The sequence below is a fragment of the Pristiophorus japonicus genome, chromosome 6 (assembly GCF_044704955.1).
Source record: "Pristiophorus japonicus isolate sPriJap1 chromosome 6, sPriJap1.hap1, whole genome shotgun sequence".
Taxonomy (NCBI): Eukaryota; Metazoa; Chordata; class Chondrichthyes; family Pristiophoridae; genus Pristiophorus; species Pristiophorus japonicus.
Genome location: NC_091982.1, coordinates 143,772,945 through 143,787,683, shown reverse-complemented (window position 1 = coordinate 143,787,683; position 14,739 = coordinate 143,772,945). Strand labels below are relative to the sequence as shown.

Genomic DNA, 14,739 nt, shown 5'->3' with positions numbered 1-14,739 from the left:
GCAGAGCAGGTCTCCAGTCGTCCTGGTTCAACCCTTGCCACTGGATAAAGGCCCAGCTCTGTCGAGCCCGTGTGGTGGCTGGTGTGCAACGGTCACCACACGTTAAAAAAATCCACGCACAGGCATCTTCCACCCCCTCAATTGGAGTTCAGGACTGGAACATCGGGTCCTTCATTGAAACATCGGTGAACTCATGGGGAAGTAAGTCACCCTCGTTCGAGGGACCACCTATGATTCCATAACGTGGGCCATTCGTTACTCCCTTTGTCAAACATGAGATCATGAGTCATTGCATTCAGGAGACAAAAATATAGTTTTAATGGGCATTTGTTTACACAACAATGGAGAATCTTCTATTCTTTAATTTTGCTTAAGACTCCCAGTTTCATGCTGATATGCTCTAGCTCTGAAATTATAACCTGCTGCTTACATTTACACTATTCATGGATTTCATGACTTAGGTCACTGCTGCATCAATATCCTGGACCTCCCTACCTAACACCGTCATGGGTGCACCATCAGCTGGAGGACTGCATCAGTTAAAGAGGGAGGCCCACCACACAACAATGAAAGTAGGATTAAATACAGCCCTGACAGCATCATACACCATACACATTCCTTGAACAAAGAAAATCTTTTACTAGGGTGTCAAACAGGTTATTAGTCCTCATTATTAATTTTCAAGTTTTATAACAGTTGGTGCATCAGTGGGGCGGTTTTCTCAAAGGTCCATTTGCATTAAAGGACATTTGACAGCTCGCGCAAGTGATTTAACATGGCAAAGGCAAAAATCACAAGGCAAATGGTGAAAGCTGTCTGGTAGTTACAGTTCAAAGGCAGCATTAGAGGGAGCAGCGTGCGGCGGCTCTGAAATCGACGCGGTCCCGGACTGCAAGACTATCAGCAGGCCGGGGCCACTGCAGGGAGCAGCGCGTGCTGCTGCAGGAGGGCAACGGCTACGAAGCCAGGTCACTGATTGCAGTGCGGGCAGGCACAGCAGGAGGGGCGAAGGAGTGGCAAGAGTTTGTGGAAGGAAGTGACCGGGGCCCAGGAGAGGTGTGAATCTGGGGCCCAGAAGAGGCGAGGGCCCAGGGGCAGCACGGGCCAGCCCACACTGCGATGTGTGTGTGCACTCGCTCTGTGCAGCAGAGCAGGTCTCCAGTCGTCTTGGGTAATCCTTGCCACTGGACCAAGACCTAGCTCTGTCAAGCCCGTGTGGTGGCTGGTGTGCAACGGCCACCACACGTTAAGAAAATCCACACACAGGCAGTTTCCAACCTCCAGGATGTAGTTTGGGATCTGGAATATTAGGTCCTTCATTGAAGCACCTGTGAACTCATCCCTTTTTGGCGTGGAAGCAAGTCATCCTCGGTATGAGGGACTGCCTATGATGATGAGTCACAGTACATACCTTTCTGGTAGGGGTGGGTTAGTCCCAGTTTCTGTGCAGTACACTCAATGCAAGTTATTCCAGTTACCAGCACTCCCAACAATAAAGTCAGCCGAGATTATGTGCTCAGGCGCAGTGATGCCTAGTCGTAAAGCACCAATTACATTCACACACCCGAGTGGCTGACTGCAGTGCGGTGAGAAGCAGGGGCAGGTCACTCGCTGCTCCCTCAGTTTCAGGACTGTGTGTGGGATGAGAAGACAGACCCAAGAAAGAGGGCAGAGGAAACGTATTTTAAAAAGAGGGAGCATCATGGGGCGGATATAATCTAGCAGATTAGGCGGTCTGGTAGATGTTCCTGAGATTGCCATTTATGACCTGAACAAAAGGAACATGAATCTTGCTTAACGAGGGAGACCAGAAAAAACAGCATCTCAAAAGTTTCCCCGATTGTCACAACATCCCATGAAGTCAACCGCAGGTTATTACAAACTTTCAAAGCACCCAATAACAAACAGTGATTTGCAATTAGAACAGCCCTATTGTTTTACAATTATAAAAATCCTAAATTAAAATCTGCAACCGCTAGTTAAAAGTCTTCAAGTTTGGCTGTAGTATAAATGCAAAGCGCCGAGGACAGCCAGTGCATATGGTGCTTGAGGTGAACGTTTGTTACATGATTATACGGTTAGGGACTGCGTGTGTACGTTATGTGGAGATGCTGCAACAGGGGCTGATCATCGGTTGCCATAAAAACGGTTTGCTCCAACTTCCTTTCCTCTGTGAGTTTGAATGTCCGTGTAATCTGAAAGTAAAGAAACTAAATCAAAGAAAGGATACTTCATGAAAACAAAGACTGAGGAACACTCTATTCTTACTAAAACATGGCCCTCTGGAACTATTTAGTCAATGAGTCAGCTTGTGTAGGTTAGTAGTGATCGCACCTCAGTCAGAACGTCATGTGTTCAAATCTCGTTCCAGTACTAGGCTGGCACCCAGTGCTTCATTGTCAGAAAGGTTAAACGTTTGGATGAAATGTTAAACCAAGATCCAAGATGCCTGTTCCTGTGATTCAGGTGGGTATTAAAGATTTCACAACACTACTGCAAGAAGAGGCAGGAGCTCTCCTAGTGTCCTAGTCAATATGCTCCCTCAACCAACACTATCACAGAAAGATTAACTGACCATTCATCCAACGACTGTGAAATATTTTAGGCCTTTTACCTATTTACTCCAGAATTGCTCCAAAGTTACATTCAACTTACAAAGGGTTAATTCCCAGGGATTCAATATTATTTTTAACTTAGCATTTAAAGCCATTTAGAATGTTAATTAGGAATAACAGGATGTCATTGAGCACATTGTATAGTTCACAGCTAGTGCTAGAATGGTTTTCATTCAATGCACCCGGCACGGAACACAGCTGAACAGGTTGCACAAGCTTCCACATAAAGGGGGAAGCTTTTTATTCAAGCTGGTAATGTGATTCATCATAGGCAGTCCCTTGGAGTCGAGGAAGACTTGCTTACACTCTAAAAATGAGTTCTTAGGTGGCTGAACAGTCCAATTCGAGAACCACAGTCCCTGTCACAGGTGGGACAGATAGTCGGTGAGGGCAAGGGTGAGTGGGACAGGTTTGCCGCACGCTCTTTCCATTGCCTGCGGTTGATTTCTGTATCATCTCGGCAATGAGACTCGAGGTGCTCAGTGCCCTCCTGGATGCACTTCCTCCACTTAGGGCAGTCTTTGGCCAGGGACTCCCAGGCGTCAGTGGGGATGTTGCACTTTATCAGGGAGGCTTTGAGGGCGTCCTTGTAACGATTCCTCTTCCCACCTTTGGCTGGTTTGCTGTGAAGGAGTTCAGAGTAGAGCGCTTGCTTTGGGAGTCTCGTGTCTGGCATGCGAACAATGTGGCCTGCCCAGCGGAGCTGATCAAGTGTGGTTAGTGCTTCAATGCTGGGGATGTTGGCCTGGTGGATGCCAACGTTGGTGCATCTGTCCTCCCAGGGGATTTGCAGGATCTTGCGGAAACATCGTTGGTGGTATTTCTCCAACGACTTGAGGTGTCTACTGTACCTGGTGATGTGATTGGCAACACAGTGGATCATTCCTGGACACAGAATAGAGGGAAGGGTCTGGAAAGAAGTGAGATCTCTTTCTCTTGCCAGGCAGTCTGAGACAATCAGAGACAGAGAAATATTTCTCTCTAGTCAGGGAGACAGAGTGGCTCCAGGCGTAAGTATTAGCATGTTCAGCATATAACAGAGGAAGTTGGCTACCTACTGGCTTGGACATTTAACTTATAACTGAGATTAGCCTATAATGGGACAGAGTCATGGCTTTCGTTTTTTTGAAAATGATACTAGGAGCAATAAAGAATTGATTGTGAATCTTGCTATGAAAATTACACTCTGTTCATTCATATATTTCATGCAAAATAAATGAGTTTGTTTGTTTTAGAATTAGTCTTGTCTCACCAATTAGACTTGCTTTTCAGACCAGCTTCCAAAAAGAAAGGAGCATGCATGTGGTGATGCATGCAAGATCACAGCATCCAGTACACGCAACAAGGGGCCGATGCTACAATTCCCAGGTCATTTAACTAAGTATTGGGTAGTAAAGATGCACTCCTGATCATAGAGGACATTGTTCGCTTATGAGACTCTAAGCCCCAAGAGAATATCTACAAGAGAATATAACATTTGTAACAGGCCGTTTGTGGGACCTCTGAAATAAAAACAGAAAACGTGAGAAACACTCAGCAGGTCAGTCAGCTTTTGTGGAGAGAGAAACATTTAACGGTTCAGGTCAGCTCAGTTCCACAATGAGCACAATTAAGGAATCCCACCAGATTCTGCTTTAATGAAATCTACATTGTGGTTTATTGCTCTTTGAATTGCCAAGTGCACACATAACCATGAAATATATTGCAGACTGCCATTTATGAGAGAAATGTAATTTAAGCATCAAGGTATTTAGGGTGTCACTTTTGCCAGCAATGAGTAACAGCAGAATGATACGGAAGTTCCAGGGTTCAATGTGACAGAACTTAAAATCTTGAGCCCAGTGTTAACACAAGCTCCCAGCATCCATCCCCCCAACCCCCAGTGCAGGATTTGTCTCTCTCATGGCAACTAGTTACAAAAGGTGATCAACGATTTCAAAACTTCGCACACATGCCTTGTAATAGTACAGATTGATAAGTGATAACTTCTAGAAGCTGAAGTGACTAAAAGCAGGCAAGGATGTGTGTTCGAGTCGAGTTTTTCTTTCACGGATGATGCATTTCCTGCTTACATGTCGTAATGCGCAACCTCTTACTCATTAAAGCAGAGCCGTCTTCAGTCAGGTGGCCTAGCTGTCAGAAAATAAGCCCATTTGGCGTCCCAAGATGCACCATCTGCCGGGCTGTACCTGCATGTCCTTCCAGAAAGGTCGAGCTCTGTGTACCAATTACATTAACTCCTTAAGCACAAAATAGGGGAAAGTGTCTGAAAGAGACAAAAGATTTCAACTGATTTTTGCCTATTTTGCTCTTCAGTCATTTGTGCCAACTATCAGTGCCAACGCTGTACTAACCAGCAACAAGGCTTCCAGGTGATCTGATTGAGGCTTATAAGACGATGAAAGGGAATAGATGGTGTTCCAGTTGACATTGTTCCAATTAAACAGGAAGAACCAGGGGTCACAATGTTAAGTTATATAATTCTAAATCTTGGTTAGATGTCAGGAGGGGGTGCATTTCCCAGAGAATAGTGGACCTGTGGACCAGGCTACTGTCTCGTGCAGTGGTTGCCAATTCGCTGAATTCCTTCATGTGAGAGCTGGCCCAGTTTCTGATTGGGGTGGAGATCACATACTACAGAAGGTCGGGACTGCAAGGAATGATCAGTGCCGGAGTGATCTCCTGGACTAGTTTCGATTGGCGAGATGGATCGGAGAGGACTTTCTAACATTCTTCCCCCCCCACCGGCAAAATTGACCTGGGTTTTTCGCCTCTCCCAGGAGATCACATGGTTTCGGGTGGGGTGGGAAGTATATATTGTGATACACACAGTATCGTAATTGTGTGGGACAGGCTAAATGGACCAGAAGGACTTTACGTGTCCGTTATTGTTCATATGCATTTATATAGTGTCTTTCAAAAATAACTTTTTAAGTATAATCACTGTTGCAACATAGGGAAATGCAACAATTTGCACACAATAAGATCCCATAAACAGTACGGAGGAAGAAAACAACCAGATTATGTTTTAATGGTGTTGATTGAGGGATGAATGTTGGTCAGAGTGCCTGGAGAATGCCTCCCCTCTTCGACCAGTACCATGGGACCTTTTATATCCACCTGAGAAGCCAGACGGGCCCTTGATTTAACTCCTCATCCGAAAGACCCTGCATTGAAGTATGAGCCCAGATTAGGTGCTCAAGCCTCTGGAGTGTAGCTTGAGCCTACAACCTTCTGATGCAGAGGCACAAGTACCGCCCCTGAGGGCTAGCAAATGAGAAAAAACACATTAAATATAAAGCTCTTTCATTTCCTTTTGCAATATATTCTGAAGGTCGGTAAACTGAAAATCATTTAGCGCACTGATAGTGGAACCTGAACAGCTGTTTCTTTCCACCCATGAAGAGTGGCTCTGGGTCAACTCTGCTTTGGACCAACTCGGTGCAAGTGCTGTGAAACTACAGCAGGCGCGACAGTGTTGCAGGGATATTTGCAGGGTTACAATTATGCACTTTATCAATGTGCAGTTTTAGGTGTCTTATCTACCATTGTAATCAGCACCTGCCCACCTCACGCACCGGGAGAGGGCCTGTCATGTGACTGACTGACTTCAGATAGGGCGCTGCTGCAGATAAATATCTACCCACACAACTTGTGACACAAAAGGAAACTTAAAATTGACATTTTCCACTTGAATCGTTGACAGAATTTTTTTCATATGACTGCGTTGCTTTCGTTCCACACTGTAGCCCTGTGTTTGTGCAAATAACTGTCCAGACCCAGATAACCACTGCAAACCTACTACTTGCACAGACACGGGAACAATGCTGGTTAAACAGTTCTAATGTGGTACAATGTGAGTCAGCATTGCAAATCATCATCATCATAGGCAGTCCCTTGAGTCGAGGATGACTTGTTTCCATGTCAAAAAGTTCACAGGTGTTTCAATGAAGGATCTAAAATTCCAGATCCCGAACTAAATCTTCAAAGCCTGTACATGGATTTTTTTAACGTGTGGTGGCCGTTGCACACCAGCCACCACACGGGCTTGACAGAGCTAGGTCTTGGTCCAGTGGCAAAGATTAACCAGGACGACTGGAGACCAGCTCTGCTGCACGGACCTAGTGCGCACACATATCGTAGTGTGGGCTGGTCCATGCTGCCCCTGAGCCCTCACCTCTTCTGGGCCCCGAACTCGCGCCTCTCCTGGGCCCCGATCACATCGCGGTACAATCTCCTTCGCCTCGAACAGTGGGCTTTACAACAGCTTGTATTTATATAGTGCCTTCAGCGTAATTAATTGCTTTACAAAAGAGATGGCTATGGCCTTGGGGTTATTTGCAAATTAAGGTTCAGTTTTGGAAATCAATGCATTCGGGGATGGATGTCGGTGAGGACACGATGTGAGCAGATGGGTTGGGAAGTTGCGCGGGTTGGTGCTGCAGAAGTCATGAGGAGAGTATTGGAGTAAGCAAGTCTGAAGGGGACAAGGATGTGGATGGGTTTCAGCAGCAGTGGGGGTGAAGTAAGTCAAAGTTTGAAGTGGAAAAAGGCAGTTCTGAAGACAGCACAGGATCATTCAGAATATTGAGGCTTCGCACAGCCAGGGAGGAGGATGGAATTAGTGGCTTGGAGACAGAGTTTCTGGCACGAGCTGAACAGGCTGGCTTCAGGCTCGCCTATGCCTAGCTGCAGAGAGCACCAGACCATCCACAATTGATGTTGGAGCAGTTGGAGGAGAGGCAAGACACAGATATGGGAGCAGACTCCATCATCATCATAGGCAGTCCCTTGGAATCAAGGAAGACTTGTTTCCACTCCTGAAGTGAGTGGTGGCTGAACAGTCCAATACGAGAACCACAGACTCTATCACAGGTCGGACAGATAGTCGTTGAGGGAAGGGGTGGGTGGGACTGGCTTGCCGCACGCTCTTTCCGCTGCCTGCGCTTGATTTCTGCACGCTCTCAGCGTTGAGACTTGGACTCCATGCTTATAACATCACTGAAGGAAGTGTGTAAATAAAGAGTGGGGGTTGGGGGGGGTGGGGGGAGGATTGGAATCTTGCAGCATGCCAGAGGTGACAGTACAGGCTCAAGGGAAGGCGGCAGATATACTGGGACAGATATGAATGGTACCATGGAGGTAAATCAGAGAGAAGAGGATGGACTGGGCAACCATGCGGTTTGCTGCAGAGAGACTGAGAATAGAAAGGTGAGATATCGCACCATCTGTTCCTGAAAATCTCTCCCCCTACCCTCCAATTCTTTCCATTTCCCTCTTTTCCCACTCTTTCCATCTTCCCGTTTCCCCTTCTCTCCATGCTTCACATACACCGTCATTGTTTCTATATCCATTGTGTCACATTTTCTTACTCTGTCTCCCTGTTTCTATCTCCTGGTATGTTTCTCACTCTTTGCACATGTCTCACATGCTTTCTCTGCATCTCTCTCTTCCTCTCTGAATGTGCCTCACTGCCCTTTTCCCACATGCCAAGGTGTAGCCAGTCGCAGGCCACCGATCATCTGATTGTTATGTAGTCCCCATCTTCCACCCCAAAGGAGATGGATTCAGGATTTCAGAGAGCTGTTCAAGGCAATGCCAATCTGCAGGAGTACAGCCAACCTGGGGAAGGAGGGAGCAGAGAGGCAGGGTCACGGTATATGGAGAAATGCTTAGAATCATACAACACAGGCCATTCGGCCCATCGTGCCTGTGCCGGCCCTTTGAAAGAGCTATCCCAATTAGTCCCATTTCCCGTGTTCTTTCCCCAAAATCCTGCCAATTTCTCCCCTTCAAGTATCTATCCAATTCTCTGTTGAAATTTACGATTGAATCTGCTTCCACCACCCTTTCAGGCATAACAGCGTGGAGGCCCCGACCTGCGAGAGAACACCAGCGGCAGGTCGGGGCCATAAAAGCAGCAGCGTGCGGAGGCCCATGGGCAGCATGGAGGCAGGCCACTACAAGGTACAGCGCGAGCTGGTGCAGGAGAGCAACAGCAGTGAAGAGTGTCGTCAGCAAGGTCCAGGTCGATGATTGGAGCGTGGGCAGATACAGCAGGAGCGGCGCAAGACTGTGGAGGGACGTGATCGGGGCCCAGGGGAGGCGTGAGTTCGGGGCCAGGTGCCCAGGGCCCAGGGGCAGCACCGGCCAGCCCATACGACGAAATGTGTGCGCACTAGGTCCGTGCAGCAGAGCAGGTCTCCAGTTGTCTTGGGTAATCCTTGCCACTGGACCAAAACTCTGTCAAGCCCATGTGGTGGCTGGTTAAAAAATATCCACAGACAGGCATCTTCCACCCTTCAATATGTAGTTCGGGTTCTTCATTCGAAACACCTGTGAACTCATCCTTTTTTTGGCGTGGAAGCAAGTCATCCTCGTTTCGAGGGACCGCCTATGATGATGATGAGGCATAACAACTCATTCCATATAAACAGTTCTCATCTCCCGTTAGCTCTTTTGCCAATTACCTTAAATCTGTGTCCTCTGGTTGCTGACCTCCCGCCAGTAAGAAACGTTTCTCCTTATTTACTCTATCAAAACCATTCATAATTTTGAATGCTTCTAAAGTCATCTACGAGAATCAAAGATTAGGGGACCTGGAGGAAATGGAGAGAATAGTGCAACTTCACGCAACACCGAGGCTCCCGCAAGTGAAGGTCAGGTCCATGACAGAAGGAGCAGGGCAGTGAGGCCTGGTAATGCATGAACGAGGGGAAAGTCTGGGGCGAGCATCGGGACGATGGGAGGTAGTGAAATGGCAGGGAAAGGGGGGGGGGGGGGGGGGGGGGGGAGTAGAAAGAGAAGAGGGGAAATGAGGAACTGATTTCTTATTTCATTAATTTTTCTATGGAAGAAAACCGGAATGTGTGTGCTCGGTTTTCTAAAATCTGTCAGCTCATGTTTTTGATTAGTTGTGTTTGTTTTTTATTAAAAAAAGGTAGTGATGGAAACGCCAGTCAGCAGCTATTAATAGAATGATGGCAGATATTCTGTAATCCCTCTGCATTGTTGCTCCTTGGGGTCCTGCTGAAAGCTTCTGTAATGTGTGTAGGTGTGGAGTATTTAACAGGACAATACAGGAAGCAATGTTGTTGCCTTGGAAGTGGTTGAGACCCACTAGAAGAGATTGTTTCTGCGCAGGTGAAGGGAGCTCACGTTTGCTGTACGCTGCTGACCTGATTGGCACATCCATACAAAGCTGCCATACTGACTGACCCTCACTGAAATAAAGTATGGAATCGGGAATAAAAATAACAGCCTTGTTGCCATTTTACAAGATCTCTCACACAACACACACACAGGTGAAATGTGGGAGAGTTGAAGGGGAATAATGGCTCATTTATGCTATATTTATGTGCGAAGGATAGTCCCTGTGCTATGGGAACAGGCCATACGAGTCTTGCTGCTGACTGTACCTGTGAGTAGCAAGTTTGAAGATTTCTCACGATGGTCCTGGTTTTACAATGGAAACTGGCTAAACCTGCTATAATCAGGAGTGATGCTGAAACGTGCCAACACCACCTTGGAACGTGGTCATTGGAGGGATAATCCCAGGTGCAGTCAATGTACAGCGCTCATTGCCGACACTGAGTCACTAGCAAAGTGCCCGATATGTGCATGTAAGGTAAACCCCACGCAGCTGACTATAATGCAGATCACAGTTAAAAGCCCACTTGGCTCTGTTGGTATACTTTTTACCTCAGAGCCAAATATTTCCGGTCAAGCCCCACTCCAGGACCCAAGCCCATAATCTAAGTTGATACTTCAGTGCAGCACTGAGGGAGTGCTACATTGTCAGAGGTACCGTCGTTCTGATGGGAATTTAAACAGAGGCCTTGTCTGTCTGGTTAGATAAACACAGACCATCCCATCACACTGTTTGAAGAGCAGCAAGTTCCTCGGGTGTTCTGGCCGACACTCCTCCCCCAACCAACACCATCAAAACAGATGAACCGGGCATTCGTCCCATTGCAGTTTGAGAGATCCTGTTGTGCACAAATTGGCCGCCACATGTACCTACATAACAGCAATGTTAGCAATTCAAAAATAACTCACTGGCTGTGATGTACTTTGGATGTCCTGAAGGTGGGGGACATATTACATTAGTAACAGTTTATTTTTCTCTTACTTGATCTGCATTATTTTGTTAAAAAAATCACTGACTTGCAACAGTCTCCTGCTTTCTGGCTATAGTTCAGCCTGCCAGAGGCCATATTGTTTGACTGACTGGATCTGACAACAAGATTGGTGTTTATAGTGACAGAGCTTGGACTGAAAGCACCAATTTTGTCAGCACCCACTGTGCTTCAGAGCAGGAGCATCCCTTTGCCAAGTTTGGTGCCGTTAGTGGCAAACTGCAAATATAAATGAGATTAAAAACACGTTTAAAGACAGATCAAATCATCCATGCTGCTCCAACCCTTTTAACTTCTTGAAGTCAATATTGTACCGGGAACCAAAGGGATTCCTAGCTTCAGCCATCTCAATTCAACAGTGTGCGGTACCTGGATTTAGTTCTGTGTTGTTGAGGCAATTGTTTCTATGTACCGGATGCTCACAATGAAATTAATGCAGTTCGCTAAACTGAACCATATACCAGGAGCACTGAAGAAGGGGCAAAAAAGATTTACAAGGATAACACCAGAGCATAAATACAACTATAAATATAAAATAGTAACCAATAAATCTAATGAGGAATTCAGGAGAAACTTCTTTACCCACAGAGTGGTGAGAATGTGGAAGTTGCCACCACATGGAGTGGTTGAGGTGAATAGCACTGATGCATTTACGAGGAAGCTAGATATGTAAGTGAGGGAGACAAAAATAGAAGGATACGTGGATAGGGCGAGATGAAGTAAGATGGGAGGAGGCTCGTGTGGAGTATAAACACTGGCACGGACCCGTTAGGCCGAATGGCCTGTTTCTGTGCTGTAAATTCTATGACCCAAGCGTTTTCTCTTCTTGAACCTCTTGGTTCAGATGCACTTCAAAACTGCAATAAACTTTCACAATCTACTGCATCACACTGAAGAGTGAAAGAGCTCTGACAAATTGATTTTATCAGCATCTCAAACAGTGCCGCCAGCAGTCGGAGGAAGTGGCCAAGTTCCTTCACAAGCAAGCACGGCTTAGCAGAACAACTCAGATACAGGGGACCCTCTGGGTACAGGGACTGCAAGACTGCAACGCTGCAATGCTTGGCAGATGGACAGGCAAACCGAGAACCAAAAAAGGTGCAGCTAAACAAAACACACAGCCGAGAGGCTTCATTCCCAATTATCATGCATTTTAGATCACATGCCATATTTTGCTGGGGCAGGGCATCAGTCGCTAGTTCAAACTGCTTTTACATTTCTTTGTATGGCAAGTTGCTGATATTGTTGCAGTGAGGGAAACAGGGCAGCCGTGGGGACCAGAATGAACAGGGCAGCCAACTGTGTATCTCCTTAACCGATCAGATTGAAGGGTTACGAAATTAACAGCGCAAGGACGGAAAAGTAAGTGTAAAGGACAGTGGATGAATTTAATGTCAAATCAGGTACAGGAAGAGAAATAGAGAGAAAGAAAGATTGGATTGAGAGAGAGAGAGAGAGAGAGAGAGAGAGAGAGAGAGAGAGAGAGAGAGAGAGAGAGAGAGAGAGAGAGAGAGAGAGAGAGAGAGGAAAAGAGACAGAAGGATAAGAAAATTCCAAAATTTTTTTTAAAAACTCTGACATTTTAGAAATCTACGACAATTAATACCTGAAGGAATGATACGGCAGACGTTTAATAGTTAATTTTCAGTGCCAAGGGCAGCAATTAACGCGCATCATTTCATTAAAAGGGTGCTTGCATTTGAAATGACAAGACTCAACGTCCTGTGGCAGTTTAGTTCATATCTACCGTGCATATACAGCAATGTCACGCCATTCAACACATTTCAGTGGCAAGGCAGATAGCAAAATGCCATTTTTGTAAACCTGACAGCAATTTTTAGATATCGGCATCTGCCCCTTGCCTGAAATTGCTGCACAACTTGCGACCACCATTAGCCTCACCCTTATTTTGACAGCAAAATCTGGCCCCAAAACCTGGCCCCATGCATTTCTTGGGGAAAGTACACATGCACATGATGCTAAATAGCTCACGCATGATGCACATTGTGTGTCTGTACTGATCAGTGGGCAGTTGTTCAACCACCTGCTTTACCCTTTTCCTTGCGGACTGATCCATTTGAGTAAAACTGCGGGTAGAAACGGTCTCTTCCAATGATTGAGCTTGGGAATATCAGAGCACTGGTGCATATGGCTCCTCCAATAAGCAAGTACAATCCGGTGTGGCATTGAACCACAGGTGCAAGGATCAAGTCCCTTGTTTCAGCACCGGTGGGGGGGGGGGGGGGGGGAAAAGAGGGGAGAGAGGTTTCACAATTAGCTTATAAAAGAGCGGTTGAGATTATACAGGGCTCCAAATACTGACAGCTATGCCCTGTATGGCTCTATACGCCCTCCTATTTGGCTCAGAGACGTGGACCATATACAGTAGACACCTCTAATCGCTGGAGAAGTACCACCAACGATGTCTCCGCAAGATCCTGCAAATTCTCTAGGATGACAGACGCACCAATATCAGTGTCGTCGATCAGGCCAACATCCCCAGCATCGAAGCACTGACCACACTCGACCAGCTCCGTTGGGCGGGCCACATTGTTTGCATGCCTGACACAAGACTCCCAAAGCAATCGCTCTACTCAGAACTCCTACACAACAAGCAAGAGGAAACGTTTCAAGGACACCCTCAAAGCCTCCTTGATAAAATGCAACATTCCCACCGGCACCTGGCAGTCCCTGGCCAAAGACCGCTCTAAGTGGAGGAAGAGCATCCGAGAACACGCTGAGCACCTCGAGTCTCGTCACCGAGAGCATGCAGAAAACATGCGCAGGCAGCGGAAGGAGCGTGCGGTAAACCAGTCCCACCCACCCTTTCCTTCAAACACTGTCTGTCCCATCTGTGACAGAGACTGTAATTCCCATATTGGACTGTTCAGTCACCTGAGAACTCACTTTTAGAGTGGAAGCAAGTCTTTCTCGATTTCGAGGGACTGCCTATGATGATGGTAGAAAGTGCATTTGGGCAAAAACAAGGTCAGATTTGGCTGGAATACTCCCCATGGTCATATCGCTTGCCAATGTTGAGCCATTCAGACCAATATCTATCTTGAGCTCTGCCAATCTAGCTGCTATCAACCTCAGCAGAGGCAAAAGTGGGGATGGGAAAATGTCTGGGTTCCAGCTCCTGTTTGCTATTAAGTGACCTCTGCACACATGCACATGCAACCTACACTGGCTCATGGTTGACTTGCTATGCTTCCTCAGCTCTCCATTTGCCACTGATGCTCTCTGCTCTACAAACAGCTCCTCGACTCACTCGCCCTCCATACCTCTCTCAGAACCTGGACATCCATAACCTCGGCCCTTATTTCGCTCACTTTCCTCTGTTTTTTAAACCCCCCCGATCTTATGTAGTTTTTCTCTCTCTCTGTTTCCCATGGCAACTGGTAATTATTCCACCATTCACACCCTATCTAGACTCATCTTTTTCTAACTTCTACCATTACCATCTCAAGTTGGCCCATCATCCCTTTTGTCTCTCAAATCTCACCTGTCTTCCACCCTATCACAGACCTTCCCTTTTGTTCTTTCCTCCCCTCCCTCGTTCAGTGCTCCTTAAGAATTTGTTCATTTCGAACTTTCGCCAGTTCTGACGAAGGGCCATCAACCCGAAACGTTAACTCTGTTTCTCTCTCCACAGATGCCGTCTGACCTGCTGAGATTTCCAGCATTTTGTGTTTTTATTTCCGATTCCAGCATCCACAGAATTTTGCTTTTGTATTACAGGACATTAGTTTATAGGTACTGCAAGCTGACTCCATCCTATCTACAAGTCAACTTCATCCCATCACTGGAACACTGGACTTTAACTTTGGACAAAATGTGACACTGAACCACATAAGCAGATGACCAAAAGCTTGGTCAAAGAGGTAGGTTTTAAAGAGCGTCTTTAAGGCACGGCCACTAATGATGGAGTGATTAAAATCGGGGATATACAAGAGGCCGGAATTGGAGAAGCGCAGAGATCTTGG

The 14,739-nt window shown here is 46.5% G+C and overlaps 1 protein-coding gene across 3 annotated transcripts in view; it reads right to left on the bottom strand.

Annotated features, from left to right (window-relative positions):
- Positions 1 to 294: 294 nt before the first annotated feature.
- thap4 (THAP domain containing 4) overlaps positions 295 to 14,739 on the bottom strand; it is an 86,972-nt gene continuing 72,527 nt past the window's right edge. For all 3 annotated transcript variants that reach the window (XM_070882184.1, XM_070882186.1, XM_070882185.1), the window contains one exon: positions 295 to 2,195. In XM_070882184.1, the coding sequence (XP_070738285.1) occupies positions 2,079 to 2,195 (117 nt within the window). In that variant the 3' untranslated portion in view covers positions 295 to 2,078. The remainder of the gene's footprint in view (positions 2,196 to 14,739) is intronic.